This window comes from Gopherus evgoodei, chromosome 1 (genome assembly GCF_007399415.2).
Source record: "Gopherus evgoodei ecotype Sinaloan lineage chromosome 1, rGopEvg1_v1.p, whole genome shotgun sequence".
In the NCBI taxonomy this organism is placed as follows: domain Eukaryota; kingdom Metazoa; phylum Chordata; order Testudines; family Testudinidae; genus Gopherus; species Gopherus evgoodei.
Window position 1 is genome coordinate 288,743,066 of NC_044322.1, and position 20,727 is coordinate 288,763,792.

A 20,727-nucleotide genomic window follows, 5' to 3' on the forward strand; every position below is an offset into this window, starting at 1 on the left:
AAACCCAGCCATATAGCAACTGTGTGTGACACTGCAAGCTACTTTTATAGAGTGTCCTAGATGTTCTCTAATGGGGCCCCAAGTCCCCAGCCCTGCCGCAGTTCTTTCCCTTTGCACCTGTAGGTCTGAGCAGGGCATTAACTCGCTACTTGCCAATGCTCAGTTAGGTTTTCTGCATTTGGCCAGACAGGGGTTCCCTCAGCTTTCATGCAGTGATGTGGAGCTGATGCTATTTTGTTTACATGCCAAAAAATGCTTATTCCCAAATCTGCATTTTTGGTAGTATGTACCCCAAAAGCAATGTGGTTTGGTGAAGGATTTAAATGGTTACAGTGAAATGCTGAGTCTATTCTAGTACCTTGTGTTGGAACGTCATTAGCTCCTAACTACATTTGTAATGGTATTATTAGTGGGGAATTGTTTTTCCCCCTAATGTTAGATAACAGAAGTAGAGTGGACACATATAAGTGACATGGTCTAAATTTGCCTATCAGTCACTGCTATATGACTTCATCAGCCTGCTTAGAAGGTAGCCAGGAATGGTCCTAATGTGGCAACACAGCAGATTATCTGGCAGTAATACCAAACTCAGGAGTTCACTACTTGGAACATAAACCAAAAATAAGCCTGTGAGATTTATTTCCAATATATAATGCAAACACAGTTCATTTCTAGAGTAGGCACCTGTGATGGGTTCCCCCTGGGTGCCACCAGCAACTGGGATACCACTGAGCCCTCTGACCCACCAGCCTGGGCTCTCTCTCTCTCACACTGTGTTTCTGTGACAAGCTGCAAAGCCCTCCAACTTGCACTTTCACCAGCATTCACACAAATAGGGATACACCCGACTGAAGTCACACACAGGCTCTCTAACCTCCAGCCTAGGACCCCAGAGCGGCATCATCCCTCCTTGGTCTAATCTGGCCAGTATATGGGTTTAACAGCCAGTCCGCCTCTCCTTCAATATGAAGAGGACTATGCACACTTGTAACCAAGCTGAGATTTTTCACTAGACACCTTAGTCAAACACACATTGGTTTGGATTAAAACATAAAATAAATTAATTAACTACAAAGGATAGATTTTAAGTGATTATAAGGGATTAAAAACAGATCAAAGCATATTACCTAGCAAATAAACAAAAACACAACCTAAGCTTAATATACTAAAGAGATTAGATATGAGTAGCAAATTCTCTCCCTAAATGTTGAAACAAGTAGGCTGCAGAAATTCTTAAGGGACTAGCTGCACTTTCTTGAAGCTCAGAAACCCCAGGAGTTTCTTTCACAGGCTAAAAATCACTTTTAACCTGGGTCTAGCATTTCTCCCAAGTTCAGTCCTTGTTCCTCGGGTGTTTCCAAGAGTCTCTTTGGGGTGGGGAGTTGGTGAAGATGATGTCACTCCCCTCCCTTAAATAGCTTTTGCAAGTGCTGGGAAGTCTTTTTATCCATGCTTATTTCCCATGCAACTCAGTGGAAAATCATTGGTATTCCAGGATGGAGTCCAGTACCAGGTGACCTGGTCACCTGTCTCTGTGGGGTCCTGGCAGCCATGATTCAGAGACTGTTTACAGTGTCCCCAGGAAGGCTTCAAGGTGGGAGATAAGCTTTTCCTAAGGCCTATCATTCTTCCTAATGGTTCATTAACTTTGAATGAGTCCTTCCCAGCCAGCCATCTAGACTGAGTGAATTCTACCTGGTGGGCATTCGCCATGTATAAACACATTTGTAATAGATACATAGACAATATTCCTAACTTCAGATACAAAAATGATACATGCATACAAATAGGATAATCATATTCAGTAAATCATAACCTTTCCAAAGATATCTCACATGACCTGATCTTGCATAAAATACATCATAGTTGTGCCATAATCATATCATAAAGATATCACTCTCAAGAATATGGGGTGCAGTGCCACAGCACTTACACATGCATTACAGTATCATTCTAAGGAAAATACCATGGGGTGGGATGTGCCCTGTTTCACAGATTATTTAGGCTGAAAGGGACCTCAAGTTCAACCCCCTGCTCAAAGCAGGACCAATCCCCTTATTCCCCCCTCAAGGATTGAACTCACAACCCTGGGTTTAAGCAGGCTAATGCTCAAACCACTGAGGTAGCCCTCTCCCCATTTGTTGTCCCTCAGGGCCACATTTTTTATTTTGTCATATCACTACATCCTAATCAGTAACCAACCCACTCCAAGTAAACAGAAAGCCAGTGTTACACAGGAGGTCAGACTAGATGATCACAATGTTCCCTTCTGGCCTCAGAATGTAGTAAAACTCATGTCAGAGTGCTTAGTAGTTTTGGCTACATCCAGGACTCCAGATAATAAAGCCCAACATTTAGTACAACACACAGGTTCTTTGTATTCAGCCTTATGAAAATCACTGGTTTAAAGTATTCTTTGTTTTATTTTATTATTTTAGGGACAGGGTCTGTCTTCTATTCCAGCAGTTCTCAAAATTTAGCAAACCAAAGACCCCCGTTTTGATTTAAAACAGACAGAACAGAATGGAAATGGTTCATACAAAATGTGAAGGGGTGGTAGCATTTCCTTATAAATGCCTATTGTCTCAGATAAGTAAAGAGAAAAGACACCCCATCTTTTTTGTTGTGGCATGTTATTGCTGGTTGTCATATGCCTTTCGCTTTAGGGATGTGCTACAATACATATCACATTATGCTACAACTTCCTCTGTTTTTGTTGGGAACCGAACTGCTTGGTGAAAAAAAATCTAACTTGACAGAGGGTCCAGGACATGATTTACCATAATATTTGCTCTGTTGTGACAGGTAACATTCTTGGTATATGTTCTCTCCTAAATGATCCATTCTGGAATAAATCACATAAATCATTGGGAGTAATCTGATTTTTCTTTAGAAAATTAGTTATGTCACATATAATGCTCTGTCTGTTTGCTTAAGTGGACAGTAAGTTGCTGAGGAAACGAGGCACTAATTCAGGTTGTTGTATAAAGGGAAGAAATAATGCATAGTTTACAATGAGATATATGGGGTGAATGTGAAATTATATAAGGGCAAAAGTGGCTGGCAACTTGATCATATTGTTCTTGGACTGAACATAACATATATGAAAAAAGCATTCCCATTGCTATCTGCATAAGAGCTGAAAAGCAAGAAATAATAATAATAAAAGAAAGAAGTAGCAGAAGCTAGGACCTGTCATAATTCCTGTATGCCCCAATAGTGCATAGAAATACTTCAGATACTTCAGAAATGAACATATATGAATTTTCCTCTTCAGATTTGTTCCTTAAAATTAAAAGTTTTTGAGAGATTAATTTAAATTATAGGCTAATTTATATGGAGCCAAGATAGTGAGGCTGGGAATTATTTTGCTTTCATTACAAGATAACAGTTAAACATGTGGTCATGATCTAATTTGAGAGGATATTGAATTAGGTTACATATTAGGCAAAAATTTCCCAGAAGGCTTAAGAGGTAAGGAAAATCTCATCTGGGAACCTGTAGAATTTGCAAGCATCTGAGAATTCTGAACATTTTGAATATGACATGTTGGTCATTCAGTGAAGTAGTGAAATGGACTAGAAGGGGCAATGATACTTAGCACTGTTTTTGTTATTTTTAATTTCTCTTCCATACAGTTGCCAGAGGTTTTTGAAAATAATTCTATTCTAGCTTTTTAGTCCCTGAGAAAGATTGCTTGTTCCATCATTCACATTTATTTCTAGAAGAAATTACTCTTATAAGTTACATTTTAAAATTGAAAGTCTTGTTTAAGAAGTCTATTTCATTCTCTGGAAGCTAAAAATATAGTTCAAGGGTATACTGCTGAAAAATCAGTGGAAACACCTCTGTCTCTAATGATTATGGTTGTGACTTCAATGGGATGACTCATGTACTTAAAATGTTATTATTATTCATTATTTATATTCTGAGAGCACCTAAAGATTCTAGTCATGCTGGGACCCCTTTGTGCTGGGTACTGTACACACAATAGAACAGAACAGCATTTCTCAAACTGGGGTCTGCAGATAGCTGGGGGTCTGCGAGGGTACTCCAGGGGCCCCAGGGGCCCCATTGATCAACTCTTCCTCCTCCCTCCTAAACACCTTCTGCATGTTGGGGAACAGTAGTTCAGCAGCGTGCAGGAGGTACTGGGAAGGAGGAGAAGGAGCGGGGACAGGGTGCGCTTGGAGGAGGGGGTGGAATCATGTCTGGGGGCTGCCAGCCCCACTATCAACTCGTTCCCCTCCCTCCGAGTGCCTCCTGCGCGCTGCTGAACAGCTGTTCCCCAGCATGCAGGATGCGCTGACAGGGAGGGGGAGGAGAGGGGACGAGGCGTGCTTGTAGGAGGGAATGGGAAGAGGCGGGGGAGGGGTGGAGCAGAGGCGAGAAGAGGTGGGGTGGGGTGGGCCTTGGGGGAACGGGTGGGGTGGAGTGGGGGGCAGGATCTGGAGCTGAGCAGGAGGCTTGGTGGGGGGGTCTGTGAAAATTTAAAAAATCAAAATGAGGGTCTTTGAGTTGCTGAAGTTAGAAGTAACCATTGGAATAGAAGACACACCCTGTCCCTAAAAAGGCAAGATAAACAAACATACAGAGATAAACAACAAAAAGTATGATACTATTTCTTCCCACTTTTCCCTTTATATAACACCTCACTGTCCCACCAATCTCTGCTGAGTTTGCTGCTAGTCCATTATGAGCTTAAGTACTTTTCAGAATTGGTGCCTCTGTCGGCCCTATTTCTAGTTCAACACATGCCAGAATGCCCCTTAACTTAAAGTGTGGAAAATATTCTACTCAGCAGTCACCCCATATACAGTTTTTGTCACCCATTTTCATATTATTTCTGCCGAAGTAGACATTAAAGGGGTAATGTGGATTGTGCATGGGAGCCAGTTTCAGGCCTGGAAGCATACATGCACCAATGGTATCTTCAAGACCCTGCTCCAGGATGCTCTTCTGGGGCATGTGACACAGAAAGCCTGCAGAGCAACCTTGCTGCCACTTTTAGGGAAACCAAAATAGGAGTGGAAAACATTTGTTTTGTGCATGGGAGTCTGGTGGGTGCCCTGTCAGGATGTGAATCTTAGAATATAGAGTAATGTATTCATTAATGCTAATTTAAAAGGGCATTTTGAGGCCAATTTATAGTCTACAGTATCCTCTAGAGACTTGAAAACAAATACTCTTTATTTTCCCTTTTTCTACTTAACAAGTGTTTATATTTTTCTATCAAGAAAAGCATACAAATAGGTTTTGTTTATTTCTCTTCCAAAGCATGGGCTTTGTTACATAATCTATGATAAAGGTAGATATGTGCACGTCATTGGCAATGCTGCTTTGTACCATAATAGCAAAGAGATATGTATGACCCGTTCTTGTTTTACCTCTTTAAGAGTCAACATCCGTTTCATAGCAGTAGGTTCATCTCAGGTAGCAAAGCAGGCAGTGCACACATTGACCTAGATTCATTGAGAAACTGCATTTTCTAATGCTGCTGAAGTGAGCTTTGGATTTCCATTGCTGCATTTATTTCCCTTGGCCCACTCTTTTGCATTCACAAACCTATATGAATTGTCAGTTACAGTTAATGGTGTTGTGTGTTGCCTTTATACTAACATGGCAAGTACAGTTATAAGTGCATTGGGTCTAATATTATTCAGTTGTTATTTGAAAAAAAAAATTGTCTACATAGGAACTTGTTGTTAAAAAAAATCTAATCGTCCAGTCAGGATGACCGTATTAGAGGAAGGGAGTTTATGTAAGTAGCAATCACAAAGAGGCAGGACTCATGAAGAAATGTGCTAATGTGCTCATCCTTCCTCTTCTGAAGCATGCAGGAGCCCTCCTACATTTTGGACTCCATGGATGAAGAGGGATGGGAAATGGGCAGGAGATGAGACACTTGGGTCATACCACTTTCCATGGCATTATCTCCCTCTAATCTTGCAGGCTTCCTCACTCAAGATGATAGCACTTACATTGACAGTGAATCCAGTTCTTTTTCTGCAAACATTCCTCTTGATTAGCTGCAGGCTGAGGTCTGGGGAAAAATAACTCCCTTCATTGCTGTCATCTGGCATTAAGACTACAGTGGAGTCCTACTGCTAGAGGCCAGATGCTGCTACAGAAACTCTGAAAGCCTAGAGGAGTTTTCATGCATCACATAAATCATGATTCCCCATCAGTTGGGACTTCAAGATTAGGCCTTTTGGGTAAATTTACTTACTTCAGAGGGCCTGCACCAACCTGTCCACATCACTTAAGTCTGAATTATAAGACCTCTGGTAGGGGTTTAAATTGTCCAGATGGCTTCATACCAGTCCTTTGCAGTAGGCTGAACATCACCCTATGAGAAGAGGGAAAAATTCCTTCCAAAGCACTTTCCCAGAAATCGGATAGCCACTCAGATATGTCTACAGTACTTTATGAGCAGTTGCAAGCAAGCCCAAATATCTTTTTAAATGGCTTATTGTGTTAAAAGAAAGCATAATTATATATACTTTATATGTCTATGCTAAAATATATATGTTCAAAAGGGAACACAGGTTTAAAAACACAGGTTGTCAGACATTTCAGCCTGTATTCAGATATCCTCTTTCCCCAAAATAATTGTATCTAAAGCACCATTTCAGCTCACTCTGAAGAAATGAAAAGACCTACCTTGAAAATGTGTTTGGGGGCTCTTACATTTCTTGTGCTGTATAGTTATGCACACAATATAGGCTGTCCACACTGTTAAAGCAACAGCACTTCTCTGTATATTAAATTTGAAAATCTTACTGATGTCGGAGTTTCAGGAAACAATTTCAGAAAATGTAGGCTGCCCCCATTAAGATTCTTAATAAATAAATTCCAGAAAAAAATAATTTCAAGTTTTTAGCCACAAGTCAAATAGAAATTCTGAACTGAGATTTTTAATTTTATTTTAGACATGTACCAGATGACAATATACGTAGGTATGACTACATGAAAATATTAGCAGTTGGGAAGTTGGTCTGTAAAGACTTCTTAAGAACATAAGAATGGCCATACTGGGTCAAACCAAAGGTCCACCTACCCCAGTATCCTGTCTTCCGATAGTGGCCAGTGCCAGGTGCCCCTAAGAGAATGAACAGAACAGGTAGTCGTCAAGTTATCCTTCCCCTATTGCCCATTCCCAGCTTCCGGCAAACAGATGCTAAGGACACCATCTCTGCCTGTCCTGGCTAATAGCCATTGATGGACCTATCCTCTGTTAATTGATCTAATTCTTTTTTGAACTCTGTTATAGTTTTGGCCTTCACATCATCCTCTGGCAAAGAGTTCCACAGGTTGACCATGCGTGTATGAAACAATACTTCCTTTTGTTTGTTTTAAACCTGCTGCCTATTAATTTAATAGTTGTTGTGTTATGAGAAGAAGTAAGTAACACTTCCTTATTTACTTTCTCCACACCAGTCATGATTTTATATACTCTATCGTGTTTTCCAAGCTGAAAAGTCTCCATTTTATTCATCTCTCCTCATACGGAAGTCGTTCCATACACTTAATAATTTTTGTTGCCCTTTTCTGAAACTTTTCTAATTCTAATATATCTCTTTTGGGATGGGGCGACCACATTGCATGCAGTATTCAAGATGGGGCATACCATGGATTTATATAGAGACAATATGATATTTTCTATCTTAATATCTTTCACTTAATGATTCCCAACATTCTGTTTGCTTTTTTGACTGCTGCTGCCCATTGAGTGGATGTTTTCAGACAACTATACACAATGATTCCAATATCTCTTTCTCGAGTGGTAACAGCTAATTTAGACCCCATCATTTTAAATATATAGTTGGGTTTACGTTTTCCAGAGTGCATTGCTTTGCATGTATCAACATGGAATTTCATCTGCCATTTTGTTGCCTATCACCCAGTTTTGAGGGATCTTTTTGTAGCTCTTCGCAGTCTGTCTGGGACTTAACTATCTTGAGTAATTTTGTATCATCTGCAAATTTTGCCACCTCACTGTTTACCCCTTTATTCCAGATCATTTATGAATATGTTTAATAGGACTGGGCCCAGTACAGACTCCCGGTGGACACCACTATTTACCTCTCTCAATTCTGAAAACTGACCATTTATTTCTACCTTTTGTTTCCTATCTTTTAACCAGTTACCAATCCATGAGAGGACCTTCCCTCATATTCCATGACAGCTTACTTTGCTTAAGAGCCTTTGGTGAGGGACCTTGTCAAAGGCTTTCTGAAAATCTAAGTACACTACATCCACTGAATCCCCCTTGTCCACATGCTTGTTGACCCCGTCAAAGAAGTCTAGTAGATTGATGAGGCATAATTTCCCTTTACAAAAACCATGTTTACTATTCCCCAACGAATTATGTTCATCTATGTGTCTGACAATTTTGTTCTTTAATATAGTTTAAACCAGTTTGCCTGGTACTCAAGTCAGGCTTACCGGCCTGTAATTGGTGGGTTCACCTGTGGAGCCCTTTAAAAAAATTGGTGTTACATTAACTATCCTCCACTCATTTGGTACAGAAGCTGATTTAAATGATAGGTTACAGACTAGAGTTAGTAGTTGTGCAATTTCACATTTGAATTCCTTCAGACTTCTTGGGTGAATATCATCTGGTCCTGGTGCCTTATTACTGTTTAGTTTATCAATTTGTTCCCAAACATCCTCTAATGACACCTCAATCTGGGACAGTTCCTCAGATTTATCACCTAAAAAGAATGGCTCAGATTTGGGAATCTACCTCATATCCTCAGCCGTGAAGACCGATGCAAAAAATTCATTTTGTTTCTCCACAATGACCTTATTGTCCTTGACTGCTCTGTTAGCATCTCAATTGTCCAATGGCCCCACTGGTTGTTTAGCAGGCTTCCTGCTTCTGATGTTTTGTTTTTTTTTTTTTTTGCTGTTACTTTATGAGTCTTTGGCTAGCTGTTCTTCAAATTCTTTTTTGGTCTTAATTATATTTTTACATTTCATTTGCCAGAGTTTATGCTCCCTTGTATTTTCCTCACTAGGATTTAACTTCCACTTTTTAAATAATGCCTTTTTGTCTTTCACTGCCTCTTTTATTTAGTTGTTTAGCCACGGTGGCACTTCTTTGGTTCTCTTACTATGTTTTTTTTTTAATTTAAGGTATACGTTTAAGTTGAGCCTCTTATGATGATGTCTTTAAAAAGTTTCCATGCAGCTTGCAGGGATTTCACTTTTGGCACTGTGCCCTTTAATTTCTGTTTAACTAACCTCATTTTTGTGTAGCTCCCTTTTCTGAAATTAAACACTGCAGTGTTGGGCCACAGTGGTGTTTCCCACACCACAGGTTTGTTAAATTTAATTATATTATGGTCACTATTACCAAGAAGTACAGCTATATTTACCACTTGGACCAGATTCTGTGCTCCACTAAGGACTAAAGCAAGAATTGCCTCTCCTCTGGTGGGTTCCAGGACTAGCTGCTCCAAGAAGCGGTCATTTAAGGTGTCAAGAAACTTTATCTCTGCGTCCTGTCCTGAGGTGACATGTACCCAGTCAATATGGGGACAGTTGAAATCCCCCATTATTATTGATTTTTTTTATTTTAATAGCCTCTCTAATCTCCCTGAGCATTTCACAGTCATGATCACAACCTGGTCAGGTGGTTGGTAATGTATCGCTACTGCTATATTTTTATTATTAGAGCACAAAATTATTCTCCATAGAGATTCTTTGGTACAGTTGGGTTCATTTAAGAGTTTTACTTCATTTGAGTCTATACTTTTTTTCACATATAGTGCCACTGACCCACCAGCACGAACTGTTCTGTCCTTCCAATATATTTGATACCGTGATATTACTTTGTCCCATTGATTATCCTCATTCCACTAAGTTTCCTATTATACCTATTGTATCAATATCCTCATTTAATACAAGGCACTCTAGTTTACCCATCTTATTATTTAGACTTCTAGCACTGGTATATAAGCACTTAAAAAACTTGTCACTTTTTAGCTGTCTGCCATGATGTAATTGAATGGGATGTTTTTTTATTTGACTGTTTTCCCTCAGATCCTACCTTTATTTTATCATCTTCCATCCTCTCCTCCTTAGTAGGACATAGAGAATCTCCATTAATAGATCCTCCCCTAAGGGATGTCACTGTCCAAACCATCATGCTCCTCTACTCCTGTCAGCTCTGTCTCAGTCCTTAGTTTGAAAACTGCTCTTTGACCTTTTAATTTTAAGGGCCAGCAGTCTGGTTCCATTTTGGCTTAGGTGGAGGCCGTCCTTCCTGTATAGGCTCCCTATTTCCAAAAAGTCTTCCCAGTTCCTAATAAATCTAAATCCCTTCTCTCTACACCATCGTCTCATCCTCACATTGAGACCCACCCTGCAGTTCTGCCTCTCTAACTGGCCCTGTGCGTGGAACTGGAAGCCTTTCAGAGAACGCTACCATGGAGGTCCTGGACTTCAATCTCTTACCTAGCATTCTAAATTTGACCTCCAGGACCTCTATCCTATCCTTCCCTATGTCACCGATACCTATATGTACCACAATCACCAGTTCCTCCCCAGGACTACACGTAAATCTATCTTGATGTCTTGAGAGATCCGCAACTTTTGTACCGGGCAGGCATGTCACCATGAGGTTCTCCTGGTCATCAGAAACCCAGCTATCCATGTTTCTAATGATCAAATCCCCCATAACTATTACCTGTCTCTTCCTAATAACTGGAGTTTCCTCTCTTGGAGAGGTATCCCCAGTGCAAGAGGATACAACAACCTCATCTGGACGGAAGGTCCCAACTATGGGATCATTTCCCTCTGCTCCAGTTGGATGGTCTCCCTCCCTGAGACTTTCATCCTTCTCAACAGCACCAAAGCTGTCAGACTAGGGGTGGTACCATTCTACTGTGTCCTGGATAGCTTCATCTATATACCTCTGTCTCCCGTATCTCCTCCAGTTCAGCCACTCAGGTCTTCAAAGCCTGTACACAATCTCTGAGAGCCAGGAGCTCCTTGCACTGAATGCACACATATGCCACCTGCCAGGGCAAGTAATCATACATGCTGCACTGGATGCAGTAAACTGGATAGCCCCCACTCTGTTGCTGAACTTCTGCCTGCATTATCTTTTTACTCCTGCAGCTCATTCCTTTGTTGTTTTACTTTTATCAGGAGGTGCTTGGCTTTAAGTTTAAAGAATGTTAAGTGTATCTAGCCCCCTGGCTCACACTCCCTCCTCTAAACTCCCTTGCGAAATTCCCTGTTAGCTGCTCCTGATGGATGCTAAAGGGTTTAGGGATTAAAGCCTCATTAAGAAGCTCTCAGCTTTGCCTAGAAGGCTGCTAGGCTTAGCACACACACAGTCAGCTCACGGTCTCCCAAACAAATAGACCACATGGTATATTTCAATCAGGCAGCAAGCACACCACAAACACACACACTACAAATAACCAATTTACCCGAAGGGTCACATAATTGCTCCTCCTTCACCTGGAGAACTCCCTTGCGAAACTCCGCGGTTAGCCTCTTCTTTTTGCTAGCTTCTCTGGTTGCTTAGGAGCAGCCTTTTGAAAGCGCTGGTCTTCCTGAGTAGCCCCAGCCCCTGGTTAAGGGTTGATGGGTGCTAAAGGGCTTAGGGATCAAAGCCTTATTAAGAAGCTCTCAGTCTTGCCTAGCAGGCCGCTAGACTCTGTGCACACACGGTAGTTCTTAGTAGTTGAGTGAAACATATCTTAAAGAGACACTTGAAATCTGAAAGGCAGAGTCAAGTGGATTATCATAACTTAATGTAAATCAGAATTTGGACTTCCACATATTGATGGTGTCTCTCTGACATTTTATTTATAAGGAGAAGAATATAACTATTATGGTAGTCTACAGGCAAATTAAAACAACCAACCAAAAGATGAGTTAGGAGTTTTCTTGTAACCTAATGTGAAAATAAACTGAAATAGATAAATGAGCAAATAACGTTCCTAATTACATTTTCTTGTATAATTTAATAATCTATTCTTTTTATTAAATTCACAGGTATATATAGTTGAAACATTTAGAACCAGCGTCTTCCTTCTCCTGAACACTCTGTATGAAGGACTGCTCTGACATCCTCTTCAGTCTAGCTGTTCAGTGAATTACCAGCATTTTTGGAACTGAACCTGACCCACTTACACCTTTTCCTTATTGCAAATGCCTAAGAACAGCAAGGTGGTAAAAAGAGAACTAGACGATGAGGTTATCGAGTCAGTTAAGGATCTTCTCTCTAATGAAGACTCTGCAGATGATGCCTTTAAGAAGAGTGAACTGCTGGTTGATGATCAAGAACATAAAGATGTAGATGTTGAAGAGGGGTCAGATATAGAAGATGAAAGACCAGCCTGGAACAGCAAACTTCAGTATATTCTGGCACAAGTTGGATTTTCTGTAGGGTTGGGAAATGTGTGGCGATTCCCATATCTGTGTCAGAAAAATGGTGGAGGTAAGGGTCGGTTTTTATGAACTTGCCTTGCTGATTTCATTGTAAAAACCAGATAAATTTCTCCAGAGTCTAAAATTTATCTTTTAATTTTGGCAAGTGTTTATGAGAAGAAAGCACCCCATCTTTATTTTAGAGAGACAGATCTGCTGAAGGAAGCAGTACATTATCCTGATAAGCTTCTTTGGCCTTGTGTTTTGTGGTAGAATTTCCCTATTCATGTAACTGTTTTATTTTAACTTAAATTTTTGCTAAGCAAGGTCCTTTCATTTGTTATTTTCATAGGCAGATTGTGGAATGTGAAATAGTTAGGGTTTGATTCTCAGTCACACTAGGCCTCTTTACACCATTCAGGCAGTGTAATGGGACATTTAAATGGACACATATTTAATGTACACTCACTTTAAGGACCAAATGGAGACTTAGAATAACTGAGTGTTAGGTCATTTTTAATTAGATCACTACTTCCTAGATAGTTTGATCATGATCAGTTCTTTGCCAGAACAAAATATTATGGAAATGTAATGGAGTCTCTACAGGTAATTCATAACTTTAATTATACAGTGTATAATATGAGACAAAAAGGAGTTAATCTAGATGTTAACAGAACATATTATGCTAGGATATAAAATTGCTTCACTTCTTCTTAATACCTTTCACATAAAAAATAAACCACATCAAGTTGCATATTACTTGTCCGTTGATACATGTCTTAGATACATTGTGAGGCTCGAGCTGGGGCCTTCCTTCAAGATATGCAACAATAGCCTATTAATCCACACCCTGGGATGGCTGACTGCTCAGCTGAGTTGAAAAAGAATCTGTCCATATTTGCTGAACCAAAAATGAGAAGGTTCTAGAGAATTGAAAACAAACAAGAACTTTTATTCATGGTGCACATTAAGGGTCATATTCTTCAAAATGTACAGACTGGGACAACGGATGCCATGAAAGGCTACAGAATCAGGCCTAAAATAGTTATTTGAATTCTAACCTGTGGTCACAATGGCCCACATTCCATAGCTGCATAGCTCTCATTCATTTCAAACAATGGAAGAGTTTCCACCCTTCATTTAACTTTAATTTGTACCTTTATTCTGGAGCTAGAACCATTACATTGTTGGGTCCCTGTGGAACTGACTCATTTCCTTGTCTCTGTGCTAAATAGGTGGTTCCGATCGAGAAACTGGAAATTGGATATAGTGTACTTGAAAACCATATATTCTTTCTGTTTAAGGGCTGTTTGTAGGCAGTATATGGGTAGGGTAGGGCTGATCATGTATCCTCATTGGCAAACAAACAAGTTAAACTAATTCACATTCAGTAAAGGAGTGGCCACTTTTCTGCACCCAGTTCAGTTTCCAAAGGGTATTGAGATGCAGTCCCATGCACAGTGCTTTACAATAGTCTACTTATCAAACTTATCGTTATTCTGTGAAACTTTGGTTAGTGCTAATCAGCTATGAATTTTTGCAAACTCATTGCTTAATTCTGTGAACCAGCAGCACCAGTCTATCAGCTGCTTTCCTTAGAGCAAGGAAAGATTGGTTTGATATGGTTAGACATCTAGACAAGTACTGTGTCAGCTTCTGCTTGCCAAATTAATCCAGAAGAAACACAAAATTATTAATAAAATAAAAAAATGTATATTTAATTAAATGATTTAAGATAACAATAAAGCAAGATGGGGAGACTTTGATATAAATGGATACTCAAACATAAGTTTTGATTCTTCTCTTTTTGCACCCAGATTTTTAGACTGTTCAGTCTATTTTGCATTGCAATTAGAGTGCTCTTGCATAAATTTCACAAAGCCTATTTGAAATGTCTTTGTCAGAACTGCTCTACAATCTTCCATTAAGATCACTTGATTAAAGTATCTGCATGAGTTCTGATTATATAGCAAGACATCTTCATGTAGATTTTCCAATAGAACAGCTTTTCCAATATGATAATATTTATTGACCTACAAACTTTAGTCTAATCCAAACTTTTATTCTTTAACTATAAGCTACTTATACTTGACAAATAACTGCAGACAATGAAGAGCCTCGTGAATATTTTTAGAAGTAAACCAATCAATTTCCAGCTACCAAAAAATAATATATTTATTGACTAAAAAGCTTTCCATTAGAATAATAAATTTACCATATTTCCTTTTACATAATGTGTTTTAAAATCATTAATAGTATGTAAACTTTTATGATGGGCCTACCTTCAACATTTTTATTCTTGACATTTGTGACTTTAAAGATACAAATAACTACAGAAAAGAATTGTAGGCATGAGGCTGAATTGGTTACAGATAATTTCTCTAGTGAAAATATTGGTTTTATCCCAGTTCCTTAATGAGACTTGACTAGACTGGCGATAGGACTTGGGTGCCTCCAAACACTTTTCCTTTCTCTGTTTCCAGATCTCCCTATTCACTTTGACTCCCTAGTTTACTAGTTCTCTCTCTCTCTCTGACCTTGGGGTTTCAGACCTTTTTTTGCTTGCTCCCTTCTTGCACTCGTCTATAGAAGCTTATCAGTATTTTGAATTATATTTAGTATTGAACATGTTGTTGACATACAGAGCACACCATGTTATCCACAGATTGGTATGGAGGCAGTTCTTATAATGTTTGTTTTTCATTATAGTTTGAAGAAAGAAAGAATATGGAAATTGATTTGGGGGAGTGATATCAAGGTTACAGGGATAAAATAATGTCAGTGTCAATTAAGGACACCTTACTTACTGTGACCGGGGTCCTAGCAGGGAGCTATGGTCACTCAGTTAGGGTGAACTGCAAAAAATGGGGCAGACAATTCCCATAAAGCTGGTGGACATTCCAATACTTAGATTTACCAAGCCAGAATAAAACAGATTCTTTGTTACCTTGCTGGTTACTCAGAAGTCCAAACAACACAGTTGCCTTAAAGTGAGCCAGCCTCAGGCCTCCATTCAGATACCCATGATGAAAATTTCTATAAATCTTATTTCATCATATAAAGGGAAAGGTTCTACCAAACCCAGGGGATTGGACACATTACCTCCCAGGCTAATGAATGTTTCAGATCTTGCCCAAATACACGCTACAGCCAATTCTTATTAACTAAATTAAAATTTGTTAAAAAACGAAAGAGAGAGAGAGACTATGGTTAAAAGATCAATATACATACAGCTGTAGAGTTAAATTGATTGAGGCTCGGATTCATAGACGAGATGGTGAACTTTGTAGTTACAAAGAGTTCTTTCAGGAATAGTTCATAGGTTATAGTTCCATGTCCAAATCTCATATTCAGGGTGTACCAGCTCAACTGAGACCTCAGTCTTGGGCCTCAAACTTCGCCTGATGAAGCCTAAGCAGATCTGAGAAGATAGAATCAGGGCCCAAGGATCTTTTATACAATTTCATGTCTTTTGACAAGTTGGAATTCCTCAGGCCACGTCCAGACTAGGTATTAAAATCGATTTTAGATATGCAACTTCAGCTACGGGAATAACGTAGCTGAAGTCGAATTTCTAAAATCGAGGTACTCACCAGTCTGGACGGCGCTGCATCGATGTCCGCGGCTCTCCGTGTCGATTCCGGAACTCCTTTCGGATTGATGGAGTTCCGGAATCGATGTAAGCGCGCTCGGGGATCGATACATCGCGTCCAGACTAGACGCGATATATCGATCCCCGAGCTATCGATTTTAACCCGCCGATGCCGCGGGTTAGTCTGGACGAGGGCTCAGGGAACAAAACGTAATTAGAGTGACTTTGAAGGAGGTCCATCACTGGTACTTAGCTATACGAATTAACATAAGGCCATTTGCTTGTTCCTCCATCATTCACAATATATTTCAAAAAGAGATGAATACTGAGATATTCTGTGTTTACAATTCATTTAAATGACAGGATGTTCTTTTGACCTCTGAATTATCGGAATACAGCATAGACAGGTACTGTTGATTATGTCGTTGACCCTACTCAGACATATGTAAATACACAAAACCACAAACATTATCTGCCCACATGTCTTTTGAGGGTTATTTATTTTGCAGGATGTTTAACCCTTTCTAGCCATGTATCACACTTACATAAAGAATGATTATGTAAATTATGTCTAACCAAGATTTGCAATACTGGCTCACAAGTCAGACTTCATAGGACTTGCTGGGTCATATACAGGACCAGCGCCAGGGTTTTGAGCGCCCTAGGCGCACAGCAATTTCGCCTCCCCACGCGCTGGTCCCGTGGCTCCGGTGGAGCTGCTGCAGTGGTGCCTGCGGGAGGTCCACCGGAGCTGTGCGAGGAGCCGACCATCTGCAGGCACAAATGCGGCAGCTCCACCGGAGCCGCGGACCAGCGGACCCGCCGCAGGCACCACTGCGGCAGCTCCACCGGAGCCGCCTGCCACCCCCTCCTGCAAAACGGCGCCCACCAATTATTCTGGCGCCCTAGGCGATTGCCTAGGCTGCCTAAATGGTAGCGCCGGCCCTGGTCATATACTCACATTAGGAACTCCAGAAAACACAGATCTAGGAAACTGTTAAATATCATCAACAGTATTTTTCTACCTGGAGCTCTTTTGGAGTTGATTATTTCCATGCGCATATTTGACTGCGATACATTTTATTTAATCACACATTATTTATATTACAGTTCACAGCTTTCTCTAAAGTGCTGAGTCATGCACAGCTTTAATCCAAGCAATCTGAAATTGATAGTTTGGGATGTCAGGTCAGAAAATATAACAATAACATCATATTACTATAGATAATTTTATTAGAATACAAATCTATTTTATATACAGATCTGAACTATAAAGCTATATTAACACATATTTTAATGTTACAACTTGCAGCTTCAAAAGGAAAATAGGCATAGAAAGTGAAATCTGGACATTAATCCTTAGAAGTTAAATTCTAAAACTTTATTTTGAATATACATATTTGAACATACATCATTAAGTCTGGGCCAAATCCTTAGAGCTGTGCAAAATATCTGGAGCTTGATCTTGTGAAGTGCTAAAGATTCTCAATTCCTTTTGACTGACAGTGGTAATTAAACATCTCTCAAGGTTCCACTCACTGTATTCAGTCCAACAAGTAATGGCAAACCAGACCTTCTATAGCTCCTTGTTGCTCACAGCTATCTGCTATCTCATCATTACTTGCTGATCTTCCTGTATTTTTTTGAACAAAATGAATATTTAAAGACAACTTTTTCTCCCTAGGGGAAATACCAGCAAATTCAATTGCTTAAAATATACATCTTGATACCAAGTACAACTAATATAGATTACCTATTCTACTAGTATTAAGCATATTGAAGATAATCATATCCTGAAGCATGCTGAACACATTCACTTCCTATGGGAGTTGTATATGTTTATTAGTAGCCTGATTAGGCTTCAGTTGCCATGAATTTTAAGCTCTTGATTGTCCTAACATTTAGCATGTCACTCCTTTCAATATTCCTGTTGAGCTAAAGAATAGGAAGAGCAGCAAGTAACGATGAACAAGCTGATAGCTAGAAGCAGCAGCAGCAGGAAAGCTATAGAATCTACTTCATCATTACTTTTTGGAAGGCCTGTACTGACTGGAATTCTGAGAATTATGAAAAAAAAAATGCTGAAATTTTAGTGATCAGTAATTCAAACCCACAGTTCCGTTGACTAATCTTACTAAAATAAACTACAAATCAGACACTCTTGAATTTTCCAAATCTGAGTACAGGTGGATTCATTAATGAATTCTTGGTCACTAACTTGTAATAGATGGTTTCAAGTTATCACATGTGACTATAAGAGTTTTTCTCAAGTTCAACTTTACAAATTCTAGTTTGAACTGTATTATTGAGTGTGAGAATTATGAGAGGGCTGCAATGAACTTTTGAAGTATATTGCAAGTTTAATTCTCATTCCATTAAAGCTAATTGCTCAAGGCTAGTTTCAACCCTAAACATAGCATTACTTAAATAATAGCTGTAACTGAACAAATTAAGACTGTGAAAGATCAGTTGAGTGAAACATTTAGTATTTTTTATTACCCATATCTGTGTTTGTGCATGTGTGTATGCAAAATTAATATTCTTACAGGAGTGAACAACCCAATTTAGAATATATAATCCAGTAGGACACTAAACTTCAGTATTTGATAGTTTACCTCAATTTATTGTAACTTGCATAAATTGGACCTTAGACATTTAAGATGTGTTGGCTCAGATCTCTGTCTGCCAGACCAATGATTCCTGATGCTGAGTATGCAGAAAGCAGGAGATGTAAAGTTTTGGACCAAATCCTACTCAGAGTAATGGCAAAACTCATTTTAGTTTCAATGGGAGCAGAATCAGATTCTTAATATTCAGATGGGGAAAAGTCAGCAGCAATAATTTAAATAAATCTGAAAATGTACTTTCTAGATTTATCAGCACATACCAGCAGTGAGTGACAGAAAGAAGGTCCTGTTAAAAGTGACAGTACTGTATGGGCCAGGGTATCATACATAAAATGCTGAATCTGTGATTTGACAGAAAAATATTTTTGAGATATAAAACAGAACTGTTGCATGAAAATACAGAAACATACCAAACCATGACACTCAAAGGGCTATCTTGAAAGTTGGCATGTAGAGCCACTTTTACCTATGTACTGTGTTAATTTGGGATGCTATTAGTAAATATGGCCAAATGTTGCCAAATTGAATAGGAATTATCCTCATTTTTCATGTACGCTACAACACCCATGTGCCAAGTTTTCATGCATTGGAAAGAATGTTTTCATATAATTCCAGTTTCTGAGAGTGTGAGGATGACACTGAAAGAAGCTGAAATAAAACATATTTGTTCTGATTCTATGCTGACTAGGGTGACCAGATAATAAATGTAAAAAATTAGGATGGGGTGGAGGGTAATAAGCACCTATATAAGACAAAGCCCTGAATATCAGGACTCTTCCTCTAAAATTGGGACATCTGGAACACCCTGATACTGAACACCCTGATACACCTGTGCACTGAAAGTAACAGAGTTGCACAGGGTTAAGACAATGCAGAATTATGCCAAGGTAAATTTGGCCCATTGGTTTAATTGATAAACCTTCCAACCTACAACTGGTGTACAAAAGGACCCCAATTCAGCACAGGAGTTAAGTATGTGCTTAACTTTAGAGCCTTGTGGTTAAGCTTGTAGATTGGGGTGCTGAAGACATGGGTTCAGGTCCTGATCTAATACAGCCATCCTGGGTAACATTAGTCAGTTAAGTCTAGTTTTTAAAGTTATTTAAGTGCTGCTCCACTCATCATTACAAGACCCAAGAAATTTAGACAGCTAAGTCTCATTTTCAAAAGTGACTTAGATACTTAGGAGCTTAAATCTCACTGAAAGTTTTTTGCAACAGCACACAATCCCTGTATAAGTCAAAAATGTCCACTTTTGCTGCTCTGATAGCAGTTAACATATACGGTGTCTGAAGGTAGGTTGATTTAGTATGTGATTACATCACTACTACTCTGTTGAGTGTGGTTATATGCACACAAAATCTAGTACAATCAAGTAGCCTGGTCAGAGAGTGCTCGCTCCTTGGCAAGGTTTGGCTCGAAATGATATGCACTTACTTAACAGAAAGTGCTTTCTAAACATGAGAGTTCTTGGTTTTTTAAATTTTAAAAGGTGCATGGGCATTTTCCAATGACTACTACACTATCTGTGTGATGGAAAACCATTTCTACAAGTGACAGGGGGTATGTCTACACTACGGGATTATTCCGATTTTACATAAACTGGCTTTGTAAAACAGATTGTATAAAGTCGAGTGCATGCGGCCACACTAAGCACGTTAATTCGGCGGTGTGCATCCACGTACCGAGGCTAGCGTCGATTTCCAGAGCGTTGCACTGTGGGTAGCTATCCTGTAGCTATCCATAGTTCCCGCAGTCTCCCCCACCCATTGGAATTCTGGGTTGAGATCCCACTGCAAAAACAGTGTCGCAGGTGATTCTGAGTAAATGTCATCACTCAATCCTTCCTCCATGAAAGCAACGGCAGACAATCATTTTGCGCCCTTTTTCCCTGCATTGCCCTGGCAGACCCCATAGCATGGCAACCAGGGAGCCCGTTTTGCCTTTTGTCACTGTCACTGTATGTGTACTGGATGCTGCTGACAGACGAGGTACTGCAGTGCTACACAGCAGCATTCATTTGCCTTTGCAGGATAGCAGAGATGGTTACCATCCCTATTGCACCGTCTGCCATGCCATTGTAAATTGGCGATGAAATGACGGTTATTAGTTGTT

General features: G+C 39.6%; 1 protein-coding gene across 1 annotated transcript in view; it reads left to right on the top strand.

Annotated features, from left to right (window-relative positions):
* Positions 1-20,727, top strand: part of SLC6A15 (solute carrier family 6 member 15) — a 52,755-nt gene that overhangs the window by 9,043 nt on the left and 22,985 nt on the right. Inside the window, exon 3 of the mRNA XM_030548614.1 lies at positions 12,134-12,463. Within this exon, the coding sequence (XP_030404474.1) occupies positions 12,175-12,463 (289 nt within the window). The 5' untranslated portion in view covers positions 12,134-12,174. The remainder of the gene's footprint in view (positions 1-12,133; positions 12,464-20,727) is intronic.